This window comes from Salvelinus namaycush, chromosome 2, assembly GCF_016432855.1.
Source record: "Salvelinus namaycush isolate Seneca chromosome 2, SaNama_1.0, whole genome shotgun sequence".
Lineage (NCBI taxonomy): Eukaryota > Metazoa > Chordata > Actinopteri > Salmoniformes > Salmonidae > Salvelinus > Salvelinus namaycush.
This window is the reverse complement of record NC_052308.1, coordinates 49,989,652-50,007,361: the sequence shown is the minus strand read 5'-3', so window position 1 is coordinate 50,007,361 and position 17,710 is coordinate 49,989,652. Positions and strand designations below refer to the sequence as shown.

At 40.7% G+C, this 17,710-nt stretch overlaps 1 protein-coding gene across 1 annotated transcript in view; it reads right to left on the bottom strand.

Moving 5' to 3' along the window:
- The window catches only part of LOC120022102 (potassium voltage-gated channel subfamily KQT member 2-like), a 91,667-nt gene that overhangs the window by 50,910 nt on the left and 23,047 nt on the right, over nucleotides 1-17,710 (bottom strand). The window contains exons 2-3 of the mRNA XM_038965928.1: nucleotides 3,773-3,863; nucleotides 2,135-2,261 (exon numbers count right to left, since the gene is read on the bottom strand). Of these exons, the coding sequence (XP_038821856.1) occupies nucleotides 2,135-2,261; nucleotides 3,773-3,863 (218 nt within the window). The remainder of the gene's footprint in view (nucleotides 1-2,134; nucleotides 2,262-3,772; nucleotides 3,864-17,710) is intronic.

Sequence of the window (17,710 nt, the reverse complement as noted above, 5' to 3'; positions counted from 1 at the left end):
GGTCAAACGTTTTGGGTAGCCTTCCACAAGCTTCCCACAATAAGTTGGGTGGATTTTGGCACATTCCTCCTGACAGAACTGGTGTAACTGAGTCAGGTTTGTAGGCCTCCTTGCTCACACACGCTTTTTCAGTTCTGCCCACAAATTTTCTATGGGATTGAGGTCAGGGCATTGTGGTGGCCACTCCAATACCTTGAATTTGTTGTCCTTAAGCCATTTTGCCACAACTTTGGAAGTACGCTTGGGGGCATTGTCCATTTGGAAGACCCATTTGCGACCAAGCTTTAACTTCCTGACTGATGTCTTGAGATGTTGCTTCAATAAATCCACAATTTTCTTTCCTCATGATGCCATCTATTTTGTGAAGTACACCAGTCCCTCCTGCAGCAAAGCACCCCCACAATTTCTATTTATTTTTACCTTTATTTAACTAGGCAAGTCAGTTAAGAACAAATTGTTATTTTCAATGACGGCCTAGGAAGAGTGGGTTAACTGCCTTGTTCAGGGGCAGAACGACAGATTTGAACTTGCAACCTTTCGGCCAACGCTCTAACCACTAGGCTACCCTGCCGCCCCATGATGCCGCAACCTCAGTGCTTCACGGTTGGGATGGTGTTCTTCAGCTTGCAAGCCTCCCCCTTTTTCCTCCAAACATAACGATGGTCATTATGGCCAAACAGTTCTATTTTTGTTTCATCAGACCAGAGGACATTTCTGCAAAAAGTACGATCTTTGTCCCCATGTGCAGTTGCAAACCGTAGTCTGGCTTTTTTTATGGCGGTTTTGGAGCAGTGGCTTATTCCTTGCCGAGTGGCCTTTCAGGTTATGTCGATATAGGATTTTGATATTGATTTTCCCATGATGTCAAGCAAAGAGGTACTGAGTTTGAAGGTAGGCCTTGAAATACGTCCACAGGTACACCTCCAATTGACTTCAATTATGTCAATTAGCCTATCAGAAGCTTCTAAAGCCATGACATAATTTTCTGGAATTTTCCAAGCTTGTTTAAAGACACAGTCAACTTAGTGTATGTAAACTTCTGACCCACTGGAATTGTGATACAGTGAATTATAAGTGAAATAATCTGTCTGTAAACAATTGTTTGAAAAATTACTTGTGTGATGCACAAAGTAGATGTCCTAACCGACTTAGCAAAACTATAGTTTGTTAACAAGAAATTTGTGGAGTGGTTGAAAAACAAGTTTTAATGACTCCAACCTAAGTGTATGTAAACTTCCGACTTCAACTGTACCTAAAAAGGTAGGGTCGTGGATCAGAAAACCAGTCAGTATCTGGTGTTACCACCATTTGCCTCATGCAGCGTGATACATCTCCTTCGCATTGAGTTGATCAGGCTGTTGATTGTGGCCTGTGGAATTTTGTCCCACTCCTCTTCAATGGCTGTGCAAAGTTGCTGGATATTGCCGGGAACTGGAACAGGCTGTCGTACAGGTCGATCCAGAGCATTCCAAACGTGCTCAATGGGTGACATGTCTGGTGAGTATGCAGTATCATGGAAAAACTGGGACAATTTCATCTTCCTGGAATTGTGTACAGATCCTTGTGACATAGGGCCATGCATTATCATGAGGTGATGGCCATAAAAGTGATTTGAAATGACTTAGGAACTGTGCACACTTTGGAGAGGTGTGTGGCCACTTGTAGACACTCGTTAGTCCTCTCACTCAAACTCTTGTAATTTTTGTTGCCTTATGTTGCACCTACCCCACATTTTCCAGGAATATTCTTATGTTACTGAATGTATCTAGAGTATTTTCAGATTTCTTTATCAACAAATGCAGCTAAAAGTACAGTAAATGTAAAATGCATATCAAATCAGCAGTGTAATGTTTGGATTCAGTCTTGTGTCAGGTGTACTGCTGTCGCCTCAACTTTGGTCTAATAATTTTCCCATATTCTCCAAACTGTTCCCTTTTTAATTGCTACCATGCTAATGCATATGCATTTTATATTTCTCTGTAAGAAACCTTTAAATTTAGCCCTAACCATATAGACCAATTCCCACGAGTGTGAAGGGTTAAGTGACCGCTAGTAGACAGTTTAATCTCACTGACGACTCAGAACAGGCAGGGGTGACACAGAAAACCACAGGGGTGGTTGAGGTCAAACTCACCGATCACACAGAAGGGCTTGCGGGCAAATTTCAGACGGCCACTCCATCCTCTGTATCTGCAGCAGCATCCGGCGGCCCATATCCTCACTATGTACTCCACACCAAACACTACGATGGTGACTATTTCCTGTTTAAAGACAAAGGCTTCCTGTTATCACAGAGTTGCCCATGCATATTAACTATTATGATAATGCTTTGATATATGCTTTTATTTTGAAGGTGGATTCATATAATATATTACATTGAGGTAAACGATAAGCAACGCAGTATGAATAGGTGATCTAATGAACAGCTAATACATGCCATTCACTCCATGTGTCTGTGTTACTGGTGTGTTTTTTGTTGTTGTTACATGTGCATTCTACATTTTACATACATGTCACTTCTCTTTCTTTTCTTCACGGTAGTTACCTGGCAAGAATATAGTTACTTGACATGCATCACATTTGGATAGACAGTACCCAAACACATACTGGTACAGCAGGGGTACTCAACTCTTACCCTACGTGGTCCGGAGCCTGCTGGTTTTCTATTCTAGATGATAATTAATTGCACCCACCTGGTGTCCCAGGTCTAAATCAGTCCCTGATTACAGGGTAACAATGAACAAATGCAGTGGAACTGGCATCATGTCACGTTCCTGACCTGTTTTCTCTTGTTTTTGTATGTGTTTAGTTGGTCAGGGCGTGAGTTGGGGTGGGCATTCTATGTTATGTGTTTCTATGTTTAGGTTCATTGTCATTTAGCCTGATATGGTTCTCAATCAGGGACAGGTGTTTTACGTTTCCTCTGATTGAGAACCATATTAAGGTAGGTTGTTCACACTGTTTGTTTGTGGGTGGTTGTCTTCCGTGTTTGTGTCTGTGCACCACACGGGACTGTTTCGTTTGTTCGTTCGTTTGTGTAGTCTGTACCTGTTCATGCGTTCTTCGTGTTTATGTAAGTTCTCTAGTTCAGGTCTGTCTACATCGTTTATTTGTTTTGTAGTTTGTTGAAGGATTTTCGTGTTTCGTTTTTACTTTAATAAATATCATTATGGCATATAACAACGCTGCGCTTTGGTCCAATCCCTACTCCTCCTCTTCGGAAGAAGAGGAGGAGGACAACCGTTACACATCAAGGTCCAGAGTTGAGTTTGAGGGCTGTACAGTATAAATTATCTATCGTGGTTTTTCATTACTATTACACAATATGAGCTTTTAAACCCCACCCATCAGCTACTCTCAGTCCATCCCACCCATCGCCATAAACCGCCTTCTTTTCATTTCCATGTGTCATATATTTATCAACTTTGCTGTTTCACATAAATTCTTAACCTTTCCAATCACATAGTATCCACAGTTTTTAAAGTTAAAGATGAATATTTTTACTGAAAGTATTATATTGTTGATTGATTTGACTATGTCTTTCCAAATCTCCCAACAGTGGGGTTCATTTTAGGTAAATGTGATTTTTCAGCCACTCCTGAACCTGTGACCAGAAACAAGCCACATACTGGCAATACCAGGATCAGTGATCTAATGATTCTGTCTCTTCACAGCAAAATCTGCAGAGCTGAGATGGTTGTATGCCCCATATACATCAGTGTTACTTAGAAATTTCACGAACTGTACAGTAAGTGGGAGACAAAGTGCCTACCAGTATATACAAGGCATCTTCAGAGCTCTTCTCATACTCCTTAATGGTGGAAAACACAGAGAGGACCAGACAGGAGAAGACCAGCAGAAAACTGTGGATAACAAGATAAGAGAAAACATATTAAGGTCAATCTGTACCACGTCCAATCCAATCAATATACACTTCAATTACAAATAGTCTTCTGTCTCCACCGATAATAACTATAAGTACCCCTATATACCACAGGCAAGTCAATAAACCTGCAAGTAATACCAATTTCACACACTGAGAGATCTGATGGGGTTTCAGATGCTTAACAAATTCAATTGATTAATATGGAATTGCTGAGCTTCACTGTATCCCTCTCCCAAGCCATGAAGAGACATATGAGCTATTGTAGGAGATGCAAGAGATTAGTCTGACAGTAGATGGTTAGGAACCCAAGAGGGGTTGAGTCCTATAGATCAGAGCTGGGGAGGAAGGGAAAAGTCCATATATTGACAGATATGTCATTTTTCACTCTTTGGTAAAATAGATTGAAATGGTGAGTAGTGGGTTTATAGTAGACAGTGATGCTAAGGTCGGCGTTGGGGCAAGGGGGAGACGAAGCTTAACTGAAAAAGGCAAAGGAAATAAAATAAGAAAAATATTGAAGACAGTATTGGTATTTCAGAACTTTCTGGTAAAAATAAATAAATACAATTGGGTCAAAGTGATAGTTCACTCCAAAATCAAAGTTTGTCTGATGTTTTCAGACCTTAAAAGTGGTTAAATGTCAAGACGACACCGAGCCCACACCATCTGTTGTGTAGATCCAAGTAAATCCCAAATTAATGGCAAAGACATGCAGCTACTAATTTAAGCATTTTAAAATGGGCTATCCCATTTCATGGCATGAAGCTGTGAACAGATGGTGTGGGATGTGGGCTCATCTCAATATTAAACCACTTTGCTGTTTCTCTTCTAAGAATGTCCAACACGTCTGAATGTCTGATTTTGCAGTGAATGTCTGACAGTCGCTTTTTTTTTTAAGTGATAGGATAAACATCAATGTTTATCACTTTATAGCTGGAATCCTTAATCGTGAAACGTCCACGTCTGTTTTGGGATATTACAACAAAGAAGTTACGGCAAACAACAAACACTGTTTTTTCCCCCTCAGACGTCATTACTCGCGATAGTACAGCAGAATATGTACTGCACATTTTTTTTTACAATGCTGCGCTCCTCAGATTCGTTTAGTCAACAAAACAAAAACAATAAATGCGCCTAGGGCGACCAGTGGTGCTTTCACCTTTTGCAGATCTAAGCTTTACATGAACCACAAATTAAACCAAAATGGATCCAAAATAGAGGCCCCCACTCCATAACACTTACAATTGTCTTTCCCATTACTCGTTGACACTGCTTTGGCAGATATAGTGGCTTGCGAAAGTATTCACCCCTCTTGGCATTTTTCCTAATTTGTTGCCTTACAACCTGGAATTAAAATGGATTTTGGGGGGATTTGTATCATTTGATTTACACAACATGCCTACCACTTTGAAGTTGCAATATATTTTTTCTTGTGAAACAAACAAAGAAGACTAAAAAACAGAAAACTTGAGTCAATACTTCGTAGAGCCACCTTTTGCAGCAATTACAGCTGCAAGTCTCTTGGGGTATGTCTCTATAAGCTTGGCACATCTAGCCACTGGGATTTTTGCCCATTCTTCAAGGCAAAACTGCTCCAGCTCCTTCAAGTTGGATGGGTTCCGCTGATGTACAGCAATCTTTAAGTCATACCACAGATTCTCAATTGGATTGAGGTCTGGGCTTTGACTAGGCCATTCCAAGACATTTAAATGTTTCCCTTTAAACCACTCGATTGTTGCTTTAGCAGTATGCTTAGGGTCATTGTCCTGCTGGAAGGTGAACCTCTATCCCAGTCTCAAATCTCTAGAAGACTGAAACAGGTTTCCCTCAAAAATATCCCTGTATTTAGCGCCATCCATCATTCCTTCAATTCTGACCAGTTTCCCAGTCTCTGGGAACAGATGGTGTTCTCGGGGTGATGAGAGGTGTTGGGTTTGCGCCAGACATAGCGTTTTTCTTGATGGCCAAAAAGCTACATTTTAGTCTCATCTGACCAGAGTACCTTCTTCCATATGTTTGGAGAGTCTCCCACATGCCTTTTGGCGAACACCAAACATGTTTGTTTATTTTTTACTGGATACTTCTGTAAAGCCCAGTTCTGTGGAGTGTACGGCTTAAAGTGGTCGTATGAACAGATACTCCAATCTCCACTGTGGAGCTTTGCAGCACCTTCAGGCCCTCTCTTGGCAGGTTTGTTCTGGTGCCATATTCTTTCCATTTTTTAATAATGGATTTAATCGTGCTCCGTGAGATGTTCAAAGATTCTGATATTTTATTTATAACCCATCCCTGATCTGTACTTCTCCACAACTTTGTCCCTGACCTGTTTGGAGAGCTCCTTGGTCATCATGGTGCCACTTGCTTGGTGGTGCCTCTTGCTTAGTGGTGTTGCAGAGTCTGGGGCCTTTTAGAACGGGTGCATATATACTGAGATCATGTGATGCTTAATTAAAGTCCACCTGTGTGCAATCTAACTAATTATGTGACTTCTGAAGGTAATTGGTTGCAGCAGATCTTATTTAGGGGCTTCATAGCAAAGGGCGTGAATACATATGCACGCACCACTTTTCCGTTTATTAATAATTTTTTGAAAAAATGATTTTTTTTCATTTAACTTCATCAATTTGGACTATTTTGTGTATGTCCATTATATGAAATTCAAATAAAAATGACAGGTTGTAATGCAACAAAATAGGAAAAACGCCAAAGGGGGTGAATACTTTTGCAAGGCACTGTAGCTGCAGTGATATGTGGTTGTTTTATCTTCTGGTCGGTATCAGTCAATGCACTTATTGTAAGTTGCTCTGAAGACTTTCTAAGAGCGTGACTTCATTGTAAAATGTCAAATGACTTCGTTGTAAAATGTCAAATGACTTCATTGTAAAATGTCAAATGACTTCATTGTAAAATGTCAAATGACTTCATTGTAAAATGTCAAATGACTTCATTGTAAAATGTCAAATGACTTCATTGCAAAATGTCATATCCTTCAAGGACATTGAGCGAGACATCTGCTAGGAAGTGTCTATCATGACTGACAATGCTTGCCTTGGCACATCGCCGTGTGACACAAAACATTACAAACCAGGGTAAATGGATACTTGCTCGTCACCATGACAGAGGCAGAGTCCCAAAAGGCACCCTATTCCCAGCTTTATACTGAACTATAGAGGGAATAGCGTGCAAATTGGGATGTAACCATATAGTACAGCCAGTGCTCGACTACTCGGAAACAGTTCTCGAGTATGTCGATAAAAAAATCCCACGTCAGTGTGTTTACAGTGACGCCATTTGAAAAATAAACTGATGAATCATTGGATGAGCAGTGCTGTGTCAAGGACGACTAGAGGGAAAAAAAGTTATAATACTAGTTAAAACCTGTACATATACTCCTTTCAACTTTTTATAAGACTGTATGAACATTTACAATGGCTTGTAATAAGTATTATGTGTTATATATATATATATATGTTATATATGTGTTATATGTAGCAACATTTCAACTGAATCAAAATGTCTGCAGGCTAGGAGACCTGGGTTCAAGACCCACAAAGGGTGGTGCAATGTAACTGTTTGCTACAATACATTTAAAAAAACGAAGATAGTAATTACTTGATCTTTAGAAAGACACTTGTTTTGGGTTTTCCATATTAGAACCATGTAGTGGATCAGTTTACAGTGAGCATCTTGGTGTGGGTCATTTCAGATAGAAGTGCAACTGAAATCAGACTTGGTGAACAGTGTATTAAATGACACCAGATGAGAAGAGATATCTCCTCTAATTTTAGCCCATTGATTCTGAACAGGGCACTGGACACAGGAAACAGCAGATTGTATGTCCTCGACCCGGTTTTGATTGGAGTGCACTGAGTACACCAAGGTGGTCCCCTTCTCCTGGCCGTGTTCATTAGGGCACACCGTAACAAACCGTTTTGCACTGTAAAACGGAAACAAGCGTCTTATTGGGCAAGTTCAGGTAGTTTCGATTCCATGTTTCAGTCTGTTTTCTTCCGTTTGGTGCCTATTAAGAATCTTACATTTGTCTTTGAAATCACTGTCTACTGTATGGATTCACAACCAAGAAGATAGAGGCTTGGATGTGAAACATCAAATAACTTGGCACAGATGCTGGATGCTAAGTGCAAATACGCTAATAAAATCTAAAGATAACAGATCGGTGCACTGCTGTCATTGATAAACAGATCCTTTTCAATTTTTTTCATGACTAGCCAGACCAATTCATGTCTCCCCTGAAAAAGAGATACTGTGGCTCTACCATTCTCCAGAAGTGCAGACTCGTTTACTCCCCTTCAAGCATTTAAAAGCCTTAGCTTGTTGCAAGTTTAGCTGGAGGGAGATAATAGGAATATAGCCCAAAGCTCTATTGGCCATGCTCTGTTTCATGTCTGGGCCTGCTCCTCTGTAAAGGATGACCAACAGGGTTTTAACAGATGGGGATTTTCCTTTTGTATCGCTTATCTCTGCCTTAACGTATTAGTCAGTGTCCTAGAGAATGGTCTCCCTCTCTCTCCCTCCCTCAATCTTTTTGTATTTTGTATTATTTTTTTTTTCTCCCTCTTTCGGTCTTGTTCCCTCTCTATCTCTCCTCTCTGTTATCTTTCACCGGGCTCTGGTCATTGATAAACCATTTCCTCTGTCCGTTTCCGAAGTAGTAGAAGGCTGTTCTTTCTCCCTCACAGTGCCGGTGGGGTGAGCTAAAGTAAGCAGTCACGCCATCTCGCCTCAGGCTCAGACAGATGCTGCCAGACAGGCTGGAAGAAATACAGCCCACTCAGCAGCAGCAACAGAATCAGTACCGTAGCAGCAACAGCAGTAGCACAGAGAGTACCAGGATCAGGAGCCAGGGGAAAAGCCTGGCCTGTTTCAGACCTGCACCACTCCATCCCTGCCAGCCCCGAGGGGAGGGGGGGGGCAAGGGGGGAAAGAGAGAGAAAAAGAGAGTGAGTGTACTCCAAACAAGCCCCCACAGTGCTCCAGTTCCAGTCCTCCAGCTAGCAGCTCGGGGGACCAAAAACAATATTTCAACTCAACGCACCAACAAAAAAAACAGACAGCTGAAAATCCATCACTCCCTCAGCAGGGTAGCCCTGCAGTGATGTCTCACTTTGGTTTGTGTGTATGTGCGTGTGTGTCTTCCGTCCACGAATGTGTGTGTCTGTGCACAAATATGTCGGCACAAATACGCGTGTATTCGCATGTGTGCGTGTATCAAATTAAATTGTATTGGCCACATACACATATTTAGCAGATGTTATTACGGGTATAGTGAAATGCTTGTGTTCCTAGCTCCAACAGTGCAGTAGTATCTACAAATTCACACAAATCTAAAAGTCAAATAATGGAATAAAGAAATATATAAATAATAGATCGAGCATAGGTGTGTTTGTTTTTAGTCATCCCAGACATCAATTTTTCCCTGTGACACTGTCTGTAGTTAAGCAGGTGACTGGTGAAGCAGCAATCAATTACTGCAGCTACAGCCACAAGCTCCTGGCTGAGTCCCCTCAGTAAGCCGAGCACTTCTCCGCCGCAATGTGGCATGCAAATGAGTTCATGGAAAAGCTCTCTCCATCAGGGAATACGAGCGTCGTGTCAGGTTGAAGGTTTGCGCTCCCATCTTAGCACAGCAACTCCGGCGAAGCCTTTGATTGGATTTGAGGACACCGAGCTAATTGGTGCCACCGCCAACGTTTCTGTCTGAAGTCTTTTTGTACATGTCGAACACAGCCCGGTTTAAAATGGAGGCCCACTTTGGACTCCGAGGGAGTGTTGCTCGCTGGAGCGATCGATCGGCTAGGTTTGGTGCTGTGAGGTTGTTGTAGCATAAGCCGGAAGGTGGAAATGGAGAACGTGGTAGTGAACTGTGTAATCTGATGGTCAAAGACTAACATGGGGAGGATTCATGAAACAACTAAGCACTCTGTACATTGAATCGAAGGCTAGTTGTACGATAGATGTGTTTTGGAAAGGTTTGTCTTGGAAAGTGTTGTAGTATCAAGATGCATTAGGTGTACAGTATATATACCAGGGTTCCCCAACTGGCGGCATGCGGGCCAAGGTGGTTTTATTTGGCCCATGTTTTCTGAGCACCAAAAAATAAATACAAATTCTTGAAATTTCATTGTTGGACATAAAACACCAGGAAATCAGGTCCAAGTGATTTTAATTTGGGAAATTTGTTCCCAATTACTGTATTTCCAGCAATAATAGAGAGACAACATGATGATAAACAAATGTGTGCAAGGTTCGAAATTATTACGTTTTAATCAAATATTATATCTGCTTGGGCTTCTTGCGGTCAATTGCAGTTTACAAATTATTTGTAATTATGTTCCGGCCCCCCGACCATGCGCTCAAGAAAAAAATTGTCCCGCGGTTGAATCTAGTTGATGATCTCTGATGTATACTGAACAGAAATATAAACACAACTTGTAAAGTGTTGGTCCCATGTTTCATAAGCTGAAATAAAAGTTCCCAGAAATGTTCCATGTGCACAAAATTGTTTACATCCCTGTTAGTGAGCATTTCTCCTTTGCCAAGATAATCCATCCACCTGACAGGTGTGGCATATAAAGAATCTGATTAAACGGCATGCTTAATTACATAGGTGCACCTTGTGCTGGGGACAATAAAAGGGAGCCTCTCCATCAATAAAATGTGCAGTTTTGTTACACAACACAATGCCACAGAGGACTCAATTTTTGAGGGAGCGTGCAATTGGCATGCTGACTGCAGGAATATCCACCAGAGCTGTTGCCCGAGAATTGAATGTTAATTTCACTACCATAAGCTGCCTCCAATGTCGTTTTAGAGAATTTGCCAGTACATCCAACCGGCCTCACAACTGCAGACCACTATTTCCTACATAGTGTACTACTTATGACTAGGGCCAATAGGGCTTGGGTCAAAAAGAAGGGCACTTTGTAGGTAACAGGGTGTCATTTGGGATTCAACGTATGACTAAGGCAATGGAGGTTAAAACCAAACAGGAAAAGTTCTGAAAATACCTCCATGAAAATTGAATCCTGCTGTTACAAATAACAGCCTTAGGAAAACCAAATGGCCAAGAAAATTGTAGAGAAATGAATAATTTTGTTAATCAAAATGATATATATTACTAAAAGTTAAATGTTTTATATATCTCAAATTACTGGTGTAATTCCACCGAGTCATGGCACTCCATTTCAGAACTCTGTTTCATTGACTGAGGATATTGCCTTCTACTCACTTCCTGAACATATAGCCTTCTATAACTGTGATATCAGCTATTCCAATGGGAAAAACACTATGTAAATAAATAATACCATCCATCCAGATACTTTAGTAATTCTACTCTGTGATAAACATATTCAAAACTCATTAGTCAACAGTCCTCGAACATTCACACCCCCTTCATCTGTAAGCAGCTGGTTGGAGATTGAGGGATGGCTTAAAGATATGGCTTCTTCTAAAGGGAAGCAGACTGTTTTATATTCCGAGCATGCTGAAGTATTCTCGGGCTCGTGAATCCAGAAAACACCTCAGATGTGGCTGGTGTGGTGGTTAATTTCTATACTATCAAATAAGGAGACAAACTTATAGCACAAGTCAGAGTTATACTTAAACTAAATCTTTAATAATAAGAGCTTTGCAATATCAATGACTTTCAACGATTCACCATTTCTAATGATCCGTTGAGAGTGATAAAACAAAAGTACAAAGGTCTTTTATAACCAAGATACACCCCTTTCAACCTACATGACGAACAACAGATACATGGAATGTGTCACAAGGTTAACACTCCAAACTAGAACCATCTCTCCCCGGTACGGTATAGAGCAGAAACATTAACTCATGTTCTCTGGAATGCTCTTTAGGTTTTATCACCCAAAGACATCGTAAATCTCCTCTGTCAGTGTTATCTCAGAGGCCCATCCTCAGTAGAACACACACACAATAGTTAACAGAATACTCTATTCTGTCGAATAAAACAAGCACTATAATGCAATACAAGCATTATAACATAATCTTGCAATTTCCCTGACACTGGCCATGGAGTGCATTCTGTGTTTGAATAGACAATCAGCTGTGGGGTCAACATTGAGGTGTGTGTATTGGTGTGTGTGTGTGTGTGTGCAGGGTAAGTTACTTTCTAAATGTAAATCTGTTACAGTTACTAGTTACCTGTCCAAAATGTTAAATCAGTAACATAACTTTTGGGTTATCCAAACTCCATAACGTAATCTGATTACTTTCCTGATTACTGATTACTATTTCCTGACAAACCTGGAAGTGTCACTCTAAAGCATACACATATGGCTGGATATGATTAGAGCTTTTATCAACATGAAAATTCAAGCCTGATTCAACCTGAGCCCTACATTAAAGACATTTTATGAGGCAAAGCCCAAATAATTTTGCATAGGTTATAGGCACATTACAGACAATAGAAAAACATAAAAGCCCATAGACGTGGCTATGCTCTCTTGTGTAAGTACATGAAACAAGCTCCAGTAATATTTTGGAGTGTGGACTGTATTACTGGATTGTATTATTTTATATGGACTGGAATTAAACACGCAATGCTGGTGCAGGACATGCGGCCTTCAAGGTCACAATTCTAGGCTAGCGATTTAGAGTTGAATTATGAAATATAATATTGAAAAACAACAAAAAATAGTAGGCTGATGCACTGTCCTAACTTTCATAATATTTAGCCTCATGTTGTGCGACGTGGGTATTACCTCTTTCTCTCTGTAGTTTCTTCATTCCTTCCTCGCTCTCAACAGTTATCCTTATCTTCATCACTGTAATGACATGCTTGAATACTATAGGTCTAGAAAATGATGCAGACGGGTTTCTCTTCAAAAAGAGTTATGGGTCAAAATAAATAACTTCTATTCTATAGCCTATTGCTATTGTGTGTTTTCTCTTCTTTCAAACAGCGAGTTCTTTTGGCTGCTGTATTTAATAAGACATGTCATTTGTATAGCGCTTTTCATTACTGAGGAAAAATAAATACAAATTACAATAAAAACGACGTGCACACACCATTAAGGCAGGTAAAATAGCCATAGTAAGCTAGGTGCAAAATACATTTTAGGTTGGGATCAGGACTATGATTAAGACTGTAGAGGTGGATTTTAAGACCTGTTTTAAAATGTCTGATTGGTGGAGAGGCTCCCAGATGGTCAGGGAGAGCATTCCATGGGTGAGGGGCAAGGAAGCAGAAGGCTCGGTCCCCCATAGTTCAGAGATGTGTCTTGGGGACTTGAAGCAGTAGGGTGTGGCTAGAGCGGAGAGTGCACCGTGGCTCGCTGATTGAGTTGAGGTCGCTGACGTAGGTGAAGCTCGATCCATTCAAGGCATTAAATACAAGCATGAGAATTTTGTAGTAGATCCTGTAGTTGACCGGTAGCCAGTGGAGTTGGCCCAGGATCGGTGTGATGTGGTCTGACTTCTTGGTCCTGGTCAGGACCCTGTTCTGGATTAGTTGGAGCCTCTGTGGGGATTTGGCAGGGAGGCCCCCAAACAGCGCATTGTCAATCCGAGAGCAGATGAAGGCGTGGATGAGTTTCTCTGCATCTGGTTTGAAAAGAGTGATGGTATATTTTTTAGATGGAAAATTTATTTTTAAATATTTGTTTTATGTGGGCATCGAAGGAGAGAGAAAGATCAAACTTGACTCCTAGGTTGAAGATGACATATCGATGGCCTGGCCGTTGATTGTACAGTGGTTGCTCAACTAAAAGTTTTGAGATTATGCTGCGGGCCTTAGAGGTAATTTGTGGTTTAGTACGGTACCCTGCGTCACCACTTCATTGCTCCAGACCAGCGCAAGGGGGAGTTAGAGCACTGATTATGCTTTTGGGTCCCAAGGCGCTAATGTGTCTCTAACTGACAATGAATGGGTGACATAAACCAAATAGAAACGGATAATTCTGCACGACTTCAAAATTGAATTTCAATTAACTGAATGATGAGGATGAAGAAGGTGATTGAATTTAGAACAATAGTGTACGAATTGCTATTCCTCTGTCCTGCACACGCACACCATGAAAAATACACTTATTTTTTTTGTTACTACTCGTCAGTATTACTTACTAAAACTGTTGTTACACTAAGGTTTTTATTCTAAGATAAACTAAAATGTTCAATTATGTGTTGTCTGAATATAATTAAGTGATGTCTGCTAAATAATCAAGTTGATAGCGCAGTCATATAGCCTCGGCACCTACATAAAGCTGAGTGATTAAAATAAATAAGTACCAACATTCTTTCTGATAGTCTTTAATAAAGAAATGTTTTGGTTATCCTGACCTGGACACCATTATGGGCTATTAGCAGGACAATATACTCTTGCACAAAGTATCAAAATACAGAGAGGTGTTGGCAAGGCAATTGATCAGCATTAAAAACTTTGTGGATGGGGCCTCCTGAGTGGCACAGTGGTCCAAGACACTTTCGCTCACTTTAAGTTTTTTTTAAACAAAATCCTCTCCAAAATATCACAATTTTATAAACAAGCCATAGAAAGTTGGTTGCAATTTCAGTTTAATCCACCAGAAAAGACAACAAATAATAAAACAAATATTGTGGTTAAACTCAAATATACTAATTGATAAAAAAAAACTTTATTGGCTGTACTAGATTTTCCATTCCTCCTGAAAACCCTAATCGACTCACTTAAATGAATAGAGATCCTGGTCATGGTGCTACAGTATGTTGTTACAGCATAATCAAAGTGAGGACAATAGGTGATCTGCTGTATACTTATGGCCTATTGTTAGCTGAAAGGCATACCTTTCCAGTACTCCTCACCCTCCCCCAAACACCACCCTTAACACAGTTACCATTCAAAAATGAGCTTTTAATTTTTAAAAAATGACATTGCGACCAAAGAGAACAGACAAAATGGACATTGTTTTCATCAAGCAAGCTTCGATGAAACAAATATGTATATACCCTATCAATGTGTAGTCATACTGTGTAATAAAATTGATAATTAAATAAAGGTTAAATAAAAAACAATTGTGTACTAAAAACGTCAATGTGTTTTTGCAGAGCATACAACCACGCCGACAACCATCCGTGGAGATCAGTGGAGAAAGGGCTGGACAGTGGGCCGCACCAAAAAAAACACATGGTTGCCAAGAAAGCGGTTAGTTTTGCCAGATTCTTATAATGTGTACGCAGCATTTGTGTGTTGGAGTCACTTTTAATTCTTAATTGATCTGCCGTTTCTATCATAGGCCACTGTAATCGATGGGGGCTCAGGGCGGTACCATTCTGCTCATCTGATGAAGGTGCACATGGATCAGATTCAAACTTTGAAGACCAAGATCGAGTCATTGAAGGCAGACCAGCAGAAAGAGAAACATTATCTGACGGCAGAGATACGGGCGACAGCTGATGCATTGGTCCAGAGCCAGGCGGTATTGGCAAAGAGTCAGTCGTCATTGGCGGAGAGTCAGGCGGCATTGGCGGAGAGTCAGGCAGAGAATGATGCGTTGAAGAGGGCGAGGAACGAGATGGAGTCACAATCCATGCCAGGCACACCTGTGAGCTCTGGAACTCCACCTCCAACAGGCAGAATCAACATACCTGGTGGGTTCGTCAGGTCATCGGTTCACCCTGACATGTCCATTCCTCTTCTGACAACAGAACTTGACAAACTGCTCACCAGGCACACCAAGGTCTGTATGTACCGTTATGCGGTTCTGCTATTCCAATGATGTGTAACCGAAGAGAGATACCACGAGGGGACACAGAATACCAACTGTGTCACGTTCTGACCATAGTTCTTTTGTGTTTTCTTTGTTTTATGTGTTGGTCAGGACGTGAGCTGAGTGGGCATTCTATGTTGTGTGTCTAGTTTTCATGTTTCTATGTTCGGCCTGATATGGTTCTCAATCAGAGGCAGGTGTTAGTCATTGTCTCTGATTGGGAACCATATATAGGTAGCCTGTTTTGTGTTGGGTTTTGTGGGTGGTTGTCTTCTGTCTTTGTGTCTATGCACCAGATAGGACTGTTTCGGTTTTTCCACATGTATTGTTTTGTAGTGTTCATGTTTATCGTCTTTAATTAAACATGATGAACACTAACCACGCTGCGTCTTGGTCCGATCCCTGCTACACCTCATCAGACGAAGAGGAGGAAATCTGCCGTTACAAACTGGGATGGATCCCGATGCAAATGTGGCTTACCAGTGAACTTCCAGGTGTACATCATTAATACTGTGTCTCAGAAGTTTCTGCCCATGACTGATGCAACCCGAAAAAGCATTAAAGACAGAGTTAATGAGTACTTGAGGTCACTGAGAAAGTCTGGACATGGCCTGCTCTCCCTTATGTAAGGAATTAGGCACTTTACCCTGTTTACTACAGTATGTACTGTAGGCTGTTTACTTGTCAGACTGCACAGTAGCCTAATAAACAAATGCAGGTGGCTTCTATCTTCAATATGCTTTAAATGCTTTATTATCCAAATGTTTAAATGGTGTGTGGATGACCTCAAGCAACCGCAAAATGTTGGATAAAGCATATACTGTGTAGTACTGTATTTCTTCATCAGCATCTTTATTATTTCGTTAATAAAATAATTATAAAATACTCTTTCAAAATGCAGATGTTTATTTCATTATGGATTAATAACGAATTACTATGGGAATAAATATCACTGAATGACAGAAATATTGGAACAAAGTAGGCTAATGAAGGTAAACAAATAGTTGCTTACTGGAAATACTCTTTCAAAATTAATGAAAGAGACAGCATTCAGAGGTCAAGACAGCGCTGCTCTCAGACAAGCATGGGGACTGGTCTTGATAAATCAAGATTTGTATTTTCACTGAATCTCTGTTTTGGTATTGGTTAGACTACAATTAGGGTGTGAAAATGTTAGGATTATTTTGCTCTTACTATAGTACTGTAGCCTACTCCTGACCGGTCATGTTGTGCAGCGCCATTAAGGGGCTATTAGCAGGACAATAGACTCTTGCCAAGAAGGACGGTAGGGGGGAAATTGTATCGGCAAATTTATTTTTTAGTTAGGTTGGCTGTATCACAACCGGGCGTGATTGGGAGTCGCTTAGGGTGGCGCACAATTGGCCCAGTGTCGTCTAGGTTTGGCCGGTGTAGGCCGTCATTGTAAATAAGAATTTGTTCTTAACTGACTTGCCTAGTTAAATAAAGGTAATGTTGTACAGCGCCATATTTTCCAAACGGAAACCCTGAGGGTTTTTGTTTTTTGTTTTTTTAAATTATAGAAACACCATAATATTAATCAAATTAATTAAGCTACATTTCTTAAAATTAATCCCATATACTATGTTCTTCCAAAAAAAGGTTTTATGAGGCAAAGGTGGGCTTTTGGTTTCTCTCCCTCTAAAAACAGAAATAAATCATTCAAAATACAAACTGGGGGCCTAAAAAGGGACGTGAACATCTGCACTTCGGAACTTGAGAAGATGCGGTTCAAAATGTCGTCACTTAAGGATCAAGACACGCAATAACGTGAGGGTCACGGGGATTGCTACAAACCGGGAGGGAGGTGATGCAATTGCTTTCCTGCAAGAAATCCTTCCCAAATGGATTGCGTAACTTGATACTACTCCGATTCAAATGGAAAGGGCCCACAGGATCTACAACCAAAATGCAAAGAAGGACAACCGCAATGCTATTCTACAAGGAGTGCGGGAAGCAAGAAAGAATGCGCTCATCCAAGATGCCGGGAGAACCATACGTTTTTATGCGGACTACAGTGCCTTCACAAATGAGCGAAGGAAAGCATTTTCAGATGTCCAGAGGGTGTTGTACACGCAGG